We start from the raw sequence: 15,354 nt of genomic DNA on the forward strand, positions 1-15,354 counted from the left end.
AGTCCCAAAAAAATGACCACGTGGTTTATGGACAGCCCCTTTCCGAAAAGGCCATCGAATATTCTCAAATTTTTACTGTGAGTTCATCAACTAATTGTGTATCAGTGGTCCAATTTTGGAAAAGATCGGACTTTTCTATATGAAGTTAGAAAGATTCTAGAAAAAGGTTTAATTATCCGATAGCCAATTTTGAGCTGTTATATCTACGGATTCAACAAACCGAAAGCAATAAAATTTTGTTAATTTATGACTAATATAATGGACTATTAAAAACTTTTGACTAAACTTAAAAATCTTCACATGAAAGAAAATTAAAACGATCAGATTATTTTTGTAATATAACACATATTTATCCGAAAATTCATCATCGTTTAAAAATTTTGGATAGTAATTGTAGTTCATTTAAATCCCCTCTAATTGACTTCAATATATTTATGTTTCGAAGCAAAGCAACCAAATTGCAGGCATTAAAGTGAAAAAGTAATGGGATGCATATGAAAAATAGATAAATTTGCGTTGCGTTGCGTTGCGTTGCGTGGTAACGGAGTAATTCGTAGATTGCATACTGAAAGTTGTCATGTTAAAACCTTAATACTCCTATTCTAATTGCTTATGGAATGCTATTTGGGAAGGAATAGCTATCCAATTAGAGGTTAGAGAAAAAGACACGAAAACTTCCATTGCCGGCCACGCCCATCTTCTCCGTTACGAGGATAGGAAAGGATGTGATGATATAACACCTACTTTATGAAAGGCCAGCGACTCACCGGCGCCCCCATAGGTGTTAAGGAGTTGGATATTTGGAATGGGTTGATTTGGGATTCATAATAAGCGAGTGATGCGACAAGATTTTGTGAGTGTATTTGAGTAGTACATGTAGATATGTTGATGTGAGTGTAAGTGTTTAGTATGTTTAAGGGCGGACGGGACGGTCGAGGAAATATCCGCCATTGCTCTGTTTCTTCTAAGATGGTAATCTCAGATTCTACTTCATATAATGGAACAAAAATCTATCATTGTGTATGCTCACTTGCAGTGCATATGCTGATTGTTTTTCAGCCTCATCTGTGCGATAGAAATCGAGATTACCATCTTCAAAATCGCGAGGCAAATTGTTAGAAAGAGAGGGAAGATAGGAAAAATAACACAGCGTCCCGATTCACCTTAAACACCTACGTTGGGAGTGACGTAGCTAAAAAGGTTTTGTCACTCCTTGGGCCATTTTGCTTCAGGGATGGGGCACAGGCATTTACACTGTGTCCTGGCTAACAAGCCTAGGCTTAAGCGCCATTGCTCGCTCTCTGAAACGATAAGAAATAAATGGGAAGGGATAGCAGGGAAGGGATATCTATTTATCGAGATGCCAGCGACTCACCGACGCCCTCGAAAATAGGAAGAAATGGGATTTTGGTACGGGAATGCGGGTATGATTAAGTTATGGGACTGGATTGTTAATTAAATCGTTGGGAGTGGTACTGCTAAGAAGGTTAATGCACACTCCGTTTAAGTGTGCGTCTCTTCTCCTGGGATGGGACACAGGCATTTCTCCATGTGCCCTGGCTTCAAAGACTAGGCTAAAGCGCCATTACTCGCTCTCTGAAACGAGAAAAAAGTGTAATGATCCCTTCCCCGAAAATACATAAAAATAAGCACCTACAGTAAGCAAATCAAAAATACGAAATTCAATCAGGAAAATTTGATATGTTGATTTTCGCAAGTTAGCGAATATTTAAAAGATGTATATAATATAAAAAATAGGGTACAATTAAGTAATTAATCAGATAGATCTCATCAAGTTTAACCTCGTCGGACGATCGCATCTACGCCTCAATTTCTTGATTTGCCAACTGCGCGACACATTTTCTTCACTTTATTCAATGTGCTAGAAACATACCACGGAAAAGATGGCATTGGCATCACTACCTATGGAAACGGCATTGTTTTTCCTATTCACTTTTTTTTCTTTTATTTGGTCATTTTTGGACCATAATGCGAATGCGTGCACTTCCTACATGAACATTACATGAACATTTTTTTCATCTTTCAAAGACGCGGCGTGTCCGTCCGGAGAGCCATTGAAATCACGAAATCTTCCGAAGCACTACGTAATTGGCCTTTCTTGTGGTTTTCGCAAGTACCGCGGGGCACCACGCGGGGCGCGCTATAGAATATTTGGAACCAGGCTTGATAATCCTCATCGAAATCAAAAGAGTTTTGCAACATGCTCTAGAGCGGTGTTTTGCTTTTGCCTCGTCGCGAGGGAGCGAACGAAACCCAAACAGAGAGGCAATAAAAACTGAGCGAGGAAGAGGGGAACGAAAAAAGAGCCGATGATTATTTCGGGTTTTTGAGTGCGATTTTCGCCTCGAGAGTCTTTCTTTGTATGGGAGTGGAACTAGCGAGAGCTTTTTGAGTGTGAGTGGACGTGAGACACACAACAAGCAATTATGAGTGTTGGACGAACTCCTCGCTGCGCGGCAAGCTCGCGCTCGCTGCTGTTGAGGATTTGCGTTGTGATTTCTAAGTTTTATTTTCACTTTTCAGAAAATCGCCGAAATCGCTTCCTCATTTTCTCGCGAGGGAGTTTCTGTCAAGCCTGTTTGGAACACACGGTTAAGCACAGGCCAACACTTTATGGAAACATCGTTTCACACTCCCGAACTGAATTTCGGATGGCGTAGTCCTTCCAAAAGTTCCGGAGTCAAAACTGGGGCGTGTAGTGATATGAAGTGCATGTTAGGAGTTAAAAAAAATAATGTCGGGATATGATTTGAGAATTAATGTTTCTGGCATTCTTTCATTTTTATATTCCCGATTGTTAATACTTTATGTGAAACAAAAACAAATTAAATAATTAAAACAAAAAAAATGAATGCTATTCGCTATTTTTGACCAGTGTGCTGCGAAATGAATGAAAAATGAAAACATCGCATGAACGACTGGAAGCTAGCTTTCCCGCTGCGTTCGAATGAGCGGGAGAAGACAGTCGTTGATTGCAGGGCCGTTACATGATATGAACGGGTAGGAAAGTATGAATGGATGTATGAAAGAGAGAGATGGATGGATTGTTGAGTTGTGCGAGGCATGGGTCGACCGTCGCGTCGCGATGCGGAAGGAATTCAGTCTGTTAACTAAATTTGTGCCGTACGCACGTTTGTGCGTTGCAAATGAGTCGGATTTTTGCCGGATCGTATGATCAGCACAGGCATTTCGGCAGTTTACTACAGGGCGTAACTTGCATGACGAGGATGCGGAGAACGACAAAATATCTTCTTAAAGTACATTGGCAAACATACAGCAGCCAACAGCTGTAATCCAGGAGCAGCCACACCCTTCAAGTTATCGCGGACGCTTTCGACACTTTTCGAACTTTCAGAGGTGCAGTGACACGATACACTTTCGGTGGATTTTGTAACCCGGGATCACTTGGTAGAACTAGAATCGCGGATACGTAAAAGAAATTGGTTTCTCGACCAGTAAATCACCTAAATAAAAAAACTCTCGGACACGAAAAAAAAACCATATGAAAAATAGATAAATTCACTAAACAAATATAGTGTAAATGAAATCGCTATAACTTTTTTTTCTTATATATAACTTCAAATTAAGTCAAATGTTATTCAAAGTTCAAGTTTCAAGTTATTGCATTCGGTTCATTGATTCCGGAGATATAACAAAGCTCAAAGTTGCACACTCAGTTGAGCTCGGCTAATTTTCATTCTTTTGCCGAGATTCGCACAGCCGAACACTCGGCAATCGCAATTTAACTGAGATATCAGGAAAAAGTAAAGTCAAGTTTATTCATAGCAGCACCCATGGAATGATTCTGTTAACCTGCCTCCTTATAACCAACGTTGTGCGCTGATTGACATGGAGTCTTTAGTCAACCGTCGAACATTGCTGCAAAGACTGTTTGTTTTCGACGTGGTCACCGGCAAAATCGATTGCAGCTGTCTTCTTAGCAACTTGCGCTTCCACGCTCCAGCCCGCCGGCTTCGTAATTCAAGATTGCTGTGGATTCCCACTCATCGTTCGGATTACGGATATCACAGCCCGTTTGATTCGTGTTGTAGGTTGTTTAATGATGTGTGTGACTCGTTTGATTTTAATGTAAGTAAATTAGTGTTTAAAAATAGAATTAAGTCTAGCTGATCAGTCTATGCGGCATTCAGCCGAAGATGTTGTCAAATAAATAGTATGAGTGCCGCTATCATCAAACATTAAATGTCAAGCGTTTAGCCGAGATTTCAGCAAATGAACTTTAACTGAGATCCGCACAGCCGATCTCGGCATTCTGTTTTAAGTGTGATAAGGGGCTGTCCATAAACCACGTGGTCATTTTTTTGGGACTTTTCAAACCCCCCCCCCCCCCTGCGTGGTCATTAGTCCATACAAAAAATTTTATTTGTCCATACAAAATGGTCATTGGCCGAACCCCCCCCCCCCTCGTCATGACCACGTGGTTTATGGACAGCCCCTAAATGCAGTGGCATACGTGGGACCGCGCGGAACAGATGGTCCGATTTGGGTCGTCTAAGTTTTGTTCTGTTAGTATTCACCCAAGGAAGGTTTATGAGGCAAAATACACGGACATATTGAGAGTTTTTGACAATCGATTTTTCTTTCTTTTTGAACGGGGACTTGGACTTGGCTAAAGACTTGAAACGTCAAAAATCGTAGTAGTCCAGACAAAGTTTGTTGGGGTCAGCTAGTTTGTACATAAAATACAAAAAATGAGTTTTGGCTCCGCAAAGCGTTAAGCGCGACTGAGCCCCAAATAATTGAACTAGATAAAAAAGAAACAACAGCAACACCACCACGTACTCTCCGTTTTACCATCGGCGAAGTAGAACGGAAGCGGTAGCATACCGATCAGAGCCAACCAAGGTGCCAACAAAGTAATCAAATTAGAAAATAAACCACCTACAGGGGATGGCCAAAATGTTTGGGATAGGCAACTTTTTTTCTCTCACAAAAAGTTCAACATGCTATAACTTTTCATAGACTGCATCAAAAAATCTCAAATTTTGACTGTTTGTCAACCTATTATATGTGCATCATTGGTACAAATTTGGGCTCGATTGATCAACCTTTCGCAAAGGTAGAACCGTTCGGGTAAAACACTATTTTTTAAACAACTCATTTTTGAGCTGTCATATCTCGGAAACCAGTGAACCGAATAGAATGAAATTTTGAACGTACACTAACAATATACAAATGCTTCACAAACTATTAAAACATAGATAGTTTTTGAACGATGAAAAAAATTATCATGGATTTACACTTTTAGGATTTTTCTCGAAAAAATGTATTTATTTTTAAGTCATTGTCAATAAATTTTAATACTGATGTCCAAAGATTTTCCACTTCTGTTCTCAAGTTACCTTTAATCAGATATATTAAAGCCTATTTAGATTAAAGGAAGAGCACATTTAGTAATTTTTGTGTGGTATTCTAAATTTGACTTATTTTCCTCTATATGGGTAAAAATTTCAACCGGGTATAACTTAATTCGCCGTGAGAAAATATTACATTTTATAATGTTGTATTAAGTATCAATATATTGTTGATAAACGTTAAAAAATTTATTCAATTCGGTTCACTGGCTTCCGAGATATGACAGCTCAAAAATGAGTTGTCTAAAAAATAGCGTTTTACCCGAACGGTTCTAAATTTGCGAAAGATTAATCAATCAAGCCCAAATTTGTACCAGTGATGCACATATAATAGGTTGACAAACAGTCAAAATTTGAGATTTTTTGGTGCACTCTATGAAAAGTTATAGCATGTTGAACTTTTTTGTGAGAGAAAAAAAGTTGCCTATCCCAAACATTTTGGCCATCCCCTGTACTTTGTGCATATGCAGCACAACAAACAAATGATCCCTCAATAAATTTCTGAACGAGTTCCTGAAAAAAAATCCGCAAAAAAATCCTGAAAGAAATTGTTAAGGATTCCATGGAAGAATTTCCAATGGAATAGTTAGACTATAGTCTGAAGCAATATTTGAAAAAACTTTCCGAAGCCCTATTTTGTAGAATACATACTTGGAATTCCTGAAAACATTCATGAAGAAACTTCAAAAGCAGTTCATGCAATTTTTAAAAGTTTTCTTCGACAAATTTTTGAAAAAAAAAACCCTGGAGGAGTGTGAATTAATATTTTCAAATGAATTCTAGTAGGATTTTATGAAAAAATCCACACTGGGCTGTGTGCCAGAATCTTTAAAGATATTTCTGATATAATTCTTGGAAGATTGTTTGAAGAATTTTTTGAAAAATCTCACAGCGTAACAAAAATTAACTTTTGGTAGGTTTCAAGAGCAAACTTATGTGTCTCTGACAGATTTTGGGCCGCTGAATCCGAATCCGGGCTTAGATTTGCTCCAGCATGTCACAATTTTGAGCTTAACTTAAATTTATAGGGCAAACTATGCGATTGGTCAATTAGCATCTAAATTAACGACTGATGCAAAATATTTCGTTTTATCAAATCAGGTTTGATAGATTTAAGCGATTTATGTTAGTTACGATATTTCCCATGCAAGTCACCCTCCAAAAGTTGCATACAAGTTTACATACTAACATGAAAATCGAAATCGACGACATTATTTTATCGGGCTTCTACCTATCGGATCGGACGTAGAGTGAGGACTGAGGAGGCAATCTGGCTAAGGATGTACAGTACCTACATTCTTGGCACGCCTTGACAAAGTTGATGTCGGAATTCAGGCAGGACCAGCACTTGAATCTTCGGGTGAGACATTCTGAAGCAGCGACGAGATGACGAGCCGTTTAGCAAACATGATACACCCTTACCTCCGAAAGCGATTGATGGCGTGCTTGGAGCAATAGAATGTCGGACTCAGAGAGCTTGGATTCGGGTCTGTCGTACTGGCCGGGTAGACTTCTCGGAGCAATGGATCTGCTTGGGCGCAGTTCGACCTCCAACGATGACGTCGTACAGATAGCAGGATACACACTCTTGACCGGCTAACATGGTATCAGGGAACGGTTGTAGAAATAGAGATCACGGTGCGTATTAATGGTGAGCAACTTATGGTACTGCTGGTCATTCTGCAAGTCAACTTTCTTACCAGCCAGAACAGCGTCGGACAACTTGGCATTTCCGTTATTTGCTCCGGCAGAAACATGCCGGCCGAATTGGCCGTCCGAATTAGTCCGCCGTATTGATTGCTCGAGCTGGAGAACTTACCCGTACGTCCGCACGTGGTGGCAGTCAATGAACGAAGGAGGGCGATTGATGGTCTGTCGCTTCGTCGACTCCATCGGCTGCCCAGTCGGCTATGATGCTTCGGGATCCGAAGTATGTTCGGATTGATGTAGGTCGGTGATTCCCAAAGTGGGCGAAATCGCCCCTTAGGGGACGAAAATCACTTCAAAGGGGGCGAAAATATAAAAACTCTGAATTGGGGGGGGCGAAAACTCTTATAAGGGGGCGATTTTTCATCAGCTGCTGAATAAGTTAAAACCCTGCAATATTGAAATGAAACCAATCGAAACCACCTATTTGATTGATTGCAGAATATTTCCCAAAGTTGCTTTACCTTCTAAATTTTTTTTTCAAAAGTTTTAAATTATTTTCGCAACTATATTGCAATATATTTTTTACTGTAAATTGTATTTAATGTTTGTTATTAAAACTTTTTAAATGAATATGGTTAAACCAGTTGCAGTAAAATCATATATTAAGTTCACTTTTTCGCTGAGCACTCAAATACAAACTGGAAAATTTTTGCATTTCTAAAAAATAGTAATGATTGTAATGTTATCAATTAGTGCTATCTTTCGTCGAAATCGTTTGATGTTGAACGCAAATTTGGCTTTAGAGACCATTCATAAACCACGTAGACTTTTTGGGGGGAGGGGGGGGGGGGGTGTCTGGCCAAAGTCTACGCTCCATACAAATTTCAAAATTTTTGTATGGATGAAAGTCTACGAGGGCGGAGGGGGGGGGGGTGTCTGAGTCGGCCAAAATTTTGTCGACGTGGTTTATGAACAGCCCCTTAATAGGTATCAGAAGGCCGGCTCCAGAGGCAAGTTATCCTCCATTTGGGACATTTGTGCCACCCAACCCGTTTTGTTATGGGATTTACTGATAATTTTTTTTATCTATAGTCGAAATTCCAAAATTGGGTTTCAAATTGCTAATGGCTTAGTTTTGTTTTTGATTTCACAAAATCGGGAAGCTCAAAGTAGATATTCGAGCTTCGAGAACATTTCTCGCCTACATCGCTATCATAGTTAGATTGCAGCTTGGATTGCTGAAATTTACTACACTTCATGAAATGTTTTTTGGGGTTTTAATCACTTTGCATCCTTCAAACCTTTGTATTACAGTTCCCGCAGAATTTCGTAATTTAAATTTAAAATTTCAACTGCTATACATATTTGTCAAATGTAACATTGTTTTATCTAACTTTCGATAAAGTTTCTATCATAAAATCAAGATGGCTTTTCAAATCTGAATCATGGAGCGCTTTTACGTTTTTCCTCGATATTTATAAAATTTGGACATTTTCTTAAAATTCTGGAAAAATATGAAACCGAATCTTAAATATGAACGATATTGCTTTATGAATTTTGAACTGGAAGTCAAAACATTTGTATTAAAAGATCTTGTTGTGCTGTGATAATTTTGAAAATTTAAAATAAACGCCGAAACTCCAAATAGTTTGCGAAGACCTATACATCCGTTAAAGTTAAGAGATATCAGGTTATTCTAATGCTATATTTTTTGTTAAAAAAACGAAACTTAGGGGGTGAAAATTTATTTTGCCATCTTCAAGGGGGCGAAAGCTCTGACAAGTTTGGGAAACACTGATGTAGGTGGATCATGTCTGTTAGGGATGGCAACTCGTATCCCACAATGTCTTCGGACAGTGACACAGGGTACTGATTCGTTTTAAGAGCAGCGTTCAACCCCGTGGAATAGTCTCTACAAATTCGGATAGAGGCATAGAGACCCACTCCAAATTTACGACCGGGGCGATGATGTTGAGCTTATCCAGCCGACAGAACTTCTCATCAATGAAGTCTTCGGTATGGAAACAGGTCGAACATTTTCGTTCGGCTCCAAATTCACTTTCGTTTTGTTGAACAAGCCGAGCTGCTCACTGAACACGATGGGGAAACCCGACTGCTGTATGCTACATACGTTGACAAACCACAAGTTGGTCGAGACTCCTCTATTATTGCCTTTTCTTCTAGGTCTTCGGGAACAAGTACTTTCATAGTATCCTAAAACGGTGTCTGACTTGACCACTGTCGATGTATTTCTGTTTCTTGTTGCTGCAATTCCGGGCACGGCAGAGCCAATACGCGTAGTTTACTGGGCTTACTGGAAAAACATCTACGACACTCTTGGTCGCGCGTGCCGAACCGCTTTTTGTAAAACTTCCTCACCGCTTGTACTCAATACTTTGCTGTACGAGGGCTGATATTCAATGAACGCGCTGTAGTTCTTTGGTTTCAGACCACACACGGACACTAAGCACTTGAACTGCTCCTCGGTGAGTTACCCCAGTTCAAACTCCACGTGATCTTTATTCCTCAATGGAATTCTTTGCGTTTTGCTGACATCGGCATCGGCGACTGATAACCAACTCTTTCGCTTCAAGCAGGTTCTTGCGCTTGACAACAGTTACTGTCTGCGCGAAACTGAACTCCTTGGAAAGTTTCGAGAGAATATAGCTCACGTACGGTACGTACGTTACGTACCACTCAAGCTCCGATATACCCACCGGTCAGTGATTACTGGTCAAAGAATCTCGGATCTATTCTGGATTTGATATACGATATGCTGCGGAAGAATTGCTTCCTTCGATTTCGAACAGCTGTATATTTTTCCTATTTGGGCTTATAGGGCTATTGAACTGCTAATATAGAGTATGCCTGAAGCATAATAGAACTATATCAGCACGAAAGGCGAAAAAGTTCTTTGATATTACTTTGATGTTTTGAATAAGCAAGTGGATGTATCTCCTCTGTGACAATGCTTACAGTGACATATTATCCTAATGCACGTCTTATTAACTAACCTAAGTGGCCAATAAGACCATGCTGTCGTAGTGTCCACCAAAAGTCAAACATTCGCCCACTTTCGAAACATCACAAGTGGCTGTTGAAAGCCGAGCTTAGCTCAATACAGAAAGTAAATAAAACAAACAGCTTTCGGTTTCTCCCCTGGCCATCGATTGGGCGTCCCCCCAAAACCCATCTGGGCTCTACCACTGCAGTGTCAGCACCCACAGTTCGGTGTCGTCGTCAGTCGGCAACCGTTTGACTCTGATTGGTTTCGTTTTGATGCGATTGCCTCCCACGTCTTCCGTTGTTGATCTTTCGATTTTCGTCAAGCGCAGCAAGCGTGCGTTTCGCACCCTCCCGAATAAACGAGAGGGAGAGGAACATTCCGCCACCATTCAGCGCGCGCGAGTTCGTGATTCTGCATTAATCGCAGCAAGCCGTTTTCGGTCAAATGTCAAGTGGCTTGTGTCTGTCGCCTACTAAGAATCGCGCGGAGTTGGAGTGTCGCGTTTTTTGGTTGACCGAATTTGTGTCACTGTTTCAAGTGAAAATTTCCCTTTCGACGAAGGAATGAAGTCAGTGAAGTACGTTACGTACGGGACCGCACGTTACCTTACAAAGTATGTGCACATTCACATCTATGAAAGGGGAAACATGGAAGCTGATGTACTCACACTCGTCGTCGTCATCATCAAGGTTGACCACCGTCGCGCTCTGAGAACCAATCTAGCAGTAATAATTTACAAACTTTTATGTGGCAATCACCGTTCGGAAAGACTGAAAAAAAAACTGACGGCGGCGGTGGTGGTTCGTAAAACCAATCAGGCGTGAATGCAGCAGAAAAGGAACTGTTTCTCAGCCAGCACTGCAATATGGAATGTTTGCAGGGGGAGTGCGGGGTGGAATGAGCTACTTACAGAAAGACTGATTTTTTCTCTGAACAACTTCGCGGAAAAGCGCAAAACTATTACGATGCGAAATCGACCTTCATGGGTCAACAAAGTTTCTTTACAAACTATGTAGACAAGAGAATGGCACATTCTACACCGATCCCCCCTCAGATGTGCATGCAATAAGAAGCGTTTTATAAATGGGTAGCAATTTATCCTCCATCCCCATCTCAACATGGATGGGGCGAAGCGACGCGCCGCGGACGGAGGCCTACTACGATCAATACCGATGACGCGCTGACCGGAGTGTTGAACGAACTGCGTGAAGCCCTGCCGCGACGAAGGAGGCTGTTCGCGAACAGAAGAAAAGCATTTCCTTACCTTCTTTGCTGCTGATCGCGTTGCTTGGGAAAATTAAATGTAGCAACACGACGACGATGCGATGCAGTCAGCTGCGAGGCGGATGAGGCGGTTGTTGATTTGAATGGGACTGCAATTGAAGTGTGTTTGCAATTGGTTACTACAAATGGAGCCTTAATTTGTGTACACAAGTTGCAGTTTGTCTTCCTTTCAATGGTTCCCGTTTAAGATTTATTGTGTAAAGACTTGGGGGTAATTTCTGTTTGCCGTACGTCACTAGTTTCTATATATTTAAAGCAGTCTTATTGTATTGGAGTAGATTCTTAGGCTAGGAAGCGGTCCCCTGGACAGCGGGGATCCAGGAATACTGCATAGATTGTACGGTATTCCGAGATACATCACAGTTGGCTGGTCCACGCGTTGCCATGGCAACGGCAGCGGTTACTCCTCTGGCGGCAGAAGGAACGTCACAGCAGCACTGACGAAAAGCATCCCCGACAGGAAGTAGAACGTCAGCGGGCAGTTTTGAGACATCAGAAGTCCGATGACGGCACTAGCGGTGAAACAGCTCAACCGTCCGATCATATTGACCAACGAAACGGCCATGCCTCGGACGTGAGTTGGAAACAGGGATACGGCTCGGGCGTTCACCAGCATGACACAGATGCCAGCGAACATGATCTCCACGCAGAACAGCACTGCCACGAGGTAGCTGTTGGTGAAGAACTGCAGCAGTATTCCGGCGACTCCCGCTGTGGTCATGTTGAGAACCATCATGGTAGACCCTTTGAATTTTCGCAGAATAAATGAAAGAGTTATACAGTAGGTGGCACCGAAGACTCCGAGCATTGCTGTGTAGATGAAGGTGTCCTGCTCCACGCTGGACTCGCAAATCGCTAGAATTGAAGAATTCGTCGGCGCAGGTTGTTGCTGTAGGACGGAGCAAATCTCGGTACCATCCGATGGATCGGACGAGATTTGATTCATGATTTGAGGAAACCAGAGACCTAAACCACCATATCTGGAAGAAATTAGGTGTTAACGAGGATTTCCTGGTAAGAAATTGATCGTCAGAACTTACATGGTGAAGGCACTGGCACTGTGAACGCAGGAAACCAGGAAGTACTTCAAATGCGGGAACTTCAGTAGAGGAAGTGTCTGGTCCTTCATCGACTTCAGCACTCCCAGTAATCCGGATTGCGTCTCCACTTTGACTTCGCCAGCTTCGGTTCGGAGAGCCTCGACCTTGTAGTTGCATTCGCTACCGGCACCGTGATTGATTCGATACATCCACTTCAGCACAGCCAAGGCCTCATCTTCTCGACCTTGCGACAGCAGGAACTTTGGTGTTTCCGGGAAGAAGAAGAATACGACTCCGGCCACAAGTCCGGGAATAGTGTATAGGATGAACAACAGTCGCCAGGGTTTATAGGTGATCGTATCGGTGATGGGGAAGCTCCATTCGAAGGATAGCGTTAGCCAGCCGACCACTGAAAATGAAAAGTTCATCAGAGGTTTGTTCCTTTACCTTTTCAGACAGTCACTTACAGGCCACAAAGATAATCCCCACGGAAGGCATAACCGATGCGTAGGAGATCAGCTGAACCCGTCTACTGGGCGTGCAGAACTCCCCCAGATAAGCGTAAACTGTAGCGGACGGGGCCGCTACGCACACCCCCGTGATAAACCGCAGCACCATCAACGACACAAATCCGCTCGCAAAGCTCGACGCAACCGAGCATATCGAAGTCACGATCAACGAGTATTTCATAACGATCTGTCGCCCCCGTGTATCCGCCTGGTAACCCCAGAAATACGACGACGCCATGATCCCCAGAAATATCGCTCCACCGATCATGCCCTTCTCTCCGGGATCCAGCCCCAGATCGCACTGGCTGGCCGGCAGAATGATACTCAGTCCCATGGCCTCGTTGATCGACGCCATGATGGCAAACCCGGACAGCATGACCAGCAGAATCTGCGCCCGTCCATACCCGACCAGCTCCAGGGCTTCCTCGTAGCTGTGCGATCGCTTCTGCCACTGGGGAGCCTTGATCGGTTCCACCGAGAACACCATGCTGACCGAGCAAGGAGGCGCCATTGCAAATCCGAGCCGAACTGTGCCGAAAGAGAGATTCGAAGAACCGACCGAACCGGTTGAGCGTTTCACGCGAACTGAAGTTCCTTGCGGGGACGTTTGAAGATCTTAAAGATCACTGGCGCGCAGATTACAGTCCCTCGTCCTCCGTGGTGGTGAGCTTGTTTGACTAAACAAACTGACTGTGCGAAAGGTCGTTATCAGTTTGTTTGCGTTCGCGCTCGCGATCTGCGCTGGATGTTGTGAAATGGTATCATGACGGAGCGGAACGATGCGGAAAGTGGAACCGCTCCAAGCTTCCTTCCTATGGGAAGCGACGGGAATATGAATGGAAAATTGCGGGCCATGCGCAACGCCGTCGCCGTGGTCACGGTGTGCGTTGATGGCTCAAGTCGGACGATCAAGTAGGCGCTGCTGATAGAGTAATTATCGCTACGACAGGGTGATAAGCGCACGTTGTCGTGACGATGCAGGAATCGCCTAATCTAGGCTTGGGGATCTTATCGGGCGTCCGTTTGCGACAGCTGATTATGCAAATTGGGCTGCGCGGTGATCATGGCTTTGGGAAACGGCCGGGTTTTTGAGAATTTTCACGTTTTTTGGCCTTTGAGTTGCCCGCTCTGAATAGGGTACTGCAAGCACCTGATCTAACCTCACTTTGTTTGACAGTTCAGCGAGCTTGTTTACAAGGTGTTAGAATTTTTAACGAGCGGCGATAATTAAATCTACGTTTTCCGCCCCGAAGCCATTATGATACGGAAATATCGATTATATTCAACTCTACTAGTACAAAACCAAACGTCTAATTACCGTTTTATTGAAATTGTATTGAAAAACAGTTTTGCCGGATCTCCGCCAGAGACTAAGTCCATGTAAACAAGCTCGCTGAACTGTCAATGCACGGCTTCGTGACGTCATCTTGCAGTATCCTATGGTAAAGTGTGTAAACAAGAAACTGTCAGATGCTTTGTAATCTAGGTTGAGTTGTTTGGGTTACTTTTATTGTGCGTTGCCGTGGCAACAAATGAAACTTTACTTTTATTTTGTGACAGAAACAGCGTTCTTAACAACAGATAATTAACTTGGAGGCGTTTTCTGCCGTGTGCAGCATCGTTGTCCCATGTTAATAGGGATTCCCATAGAACATGGTACAACTATGCTGCACGGCGGCGGTTACTCCTCTGGTGGCACGTTTTATTCCCCGTTTGAGTGAATTAGTAGAAGACTACATAATTCTTTTGTGTGAGAGAATCTAAGTTTCCTTTATTCAGCTACAGATATATTGCACTTTTGTGGTAAGACAATCTGAAACCTTTGTCTTTCTGTCATCCAAGATCCTGGATTCCTCAATACTCCAACCTGCATTGCTTTCATAACCTCCAGATATATTTAGATCTAAAGCAACCTTTGCTATAGCCAATTTCGATACCAGACGTTGCTGAACTGCCATAGTAGTTTGACCGTCGACTTGTCGAACTCACTGATCTTTCCCTGGATAAACTTCCCCGTCTCGCTTTGAACTTCCTCATGTCAAGTTGTCTCACTCCTTGGCAACAGACTTGAACTCTGTGCGTCTCACCAATCAGTTTTGAGTTAGAAGATAGTATCTGGATATATTCCTGGAGTCGGCGTGCATGCCGCACATGTACGCCCCTCACATTGAACTTCCATTGGGTCCTTTGATTAGTTGGCTATGGCCAAAGACTCGTAGACACACTTCAATCTCCAGAGTAGCTCCACGCCGTGTAAGACATCTACGGATAGCATGTTTACAGGATTCCAGCCTTTGTGAGCGAACTGATGTTTGTGCGAAGAGTGCGGGTTTCGTCGGGAAATGCCTCAGCCTGTCCTGTCCTGGATGGAATGTTTTACTCACATTGTAAGCTTCTTGGCATATAAAGGGCTGGAAGTTGTACGCGAGAAGACCTTAGCAAAAGAGACGTGGAAGGCCCTCGAAAAC

The 15,354-nt window shown here is 42.8% G+C and overlaps 1 protein-coding gene across 1 annotated transcript; it reads right to left on the bottom strand.

The window, feature by feature from the left end:
* Window positions 1-11,549: 11,549 nt before the first annotated feature.
* Window positions 11,550-13,572, bottom strand: LOC109424813 (synaptic vesicle glycoprotein 2B-like). Its single transcript, XM_062850707.1, has 3 exons — window positions 12,845-13,572; window positions 12,378-12,786; window positions 11,550-12,317 (listed from the first exon to the last, which is right to left on the bottom strand). Exons 1-3 carry the CDS (start codon window positions 13,395-13,397, stop codon window positions 11,738-11,740), a joined length of 1,542 nt encoding a protein of 513 aa, XP_062706691.1. The 5' UTR covers window positions 13,398-13,572; the 3' UTR covers window positions 11,550-11,737.
* Window positions 13,573-15,354: the final 1,782 nt, after the last annotated feature.

This window comes from Aedes albopictus, chromosome 1, assembly GCF_035046485.1.
Source record: "Aedes albopictus strain Foshan chromosome 1, AalbF5, whole genome shotgun sequence".
Classification (NCBI taxonomy): Eukaryota; Metazoa; Arthropoda; class Insecta; order Diptera; family Culicidae; genus Aedes; species Aedes albopictus.

What these genes read in the sequence shown, in the direction of transcription:
- LOC109424813 (XM_062850707.1), bottom strand. Translation starts at nt 13,397, where the DNA reads ATGGCGCCTCCTTGCTCGGTCAGCATGGTGTTCTCGGTGGAACCGATC. An exon ending in GGGGATTATCTTTGTGGCCT is followed by an intron (nt 12,787 to 12,844) that starts GTAAGTGACTGT and finishes TTTCATTTTCAG; the next exon opens with TGGTCGGCTGGCTAACGCTA. An exon ending in AGTGCCAGTGCCTTCACCAT is followed by an intron (nt 12,318 to 12,377) that starts GTAAGTTCTGAC and finishes AATTTCTTCCAG; the next exon opens with ATATGGTGGTTTAGGTCTCT.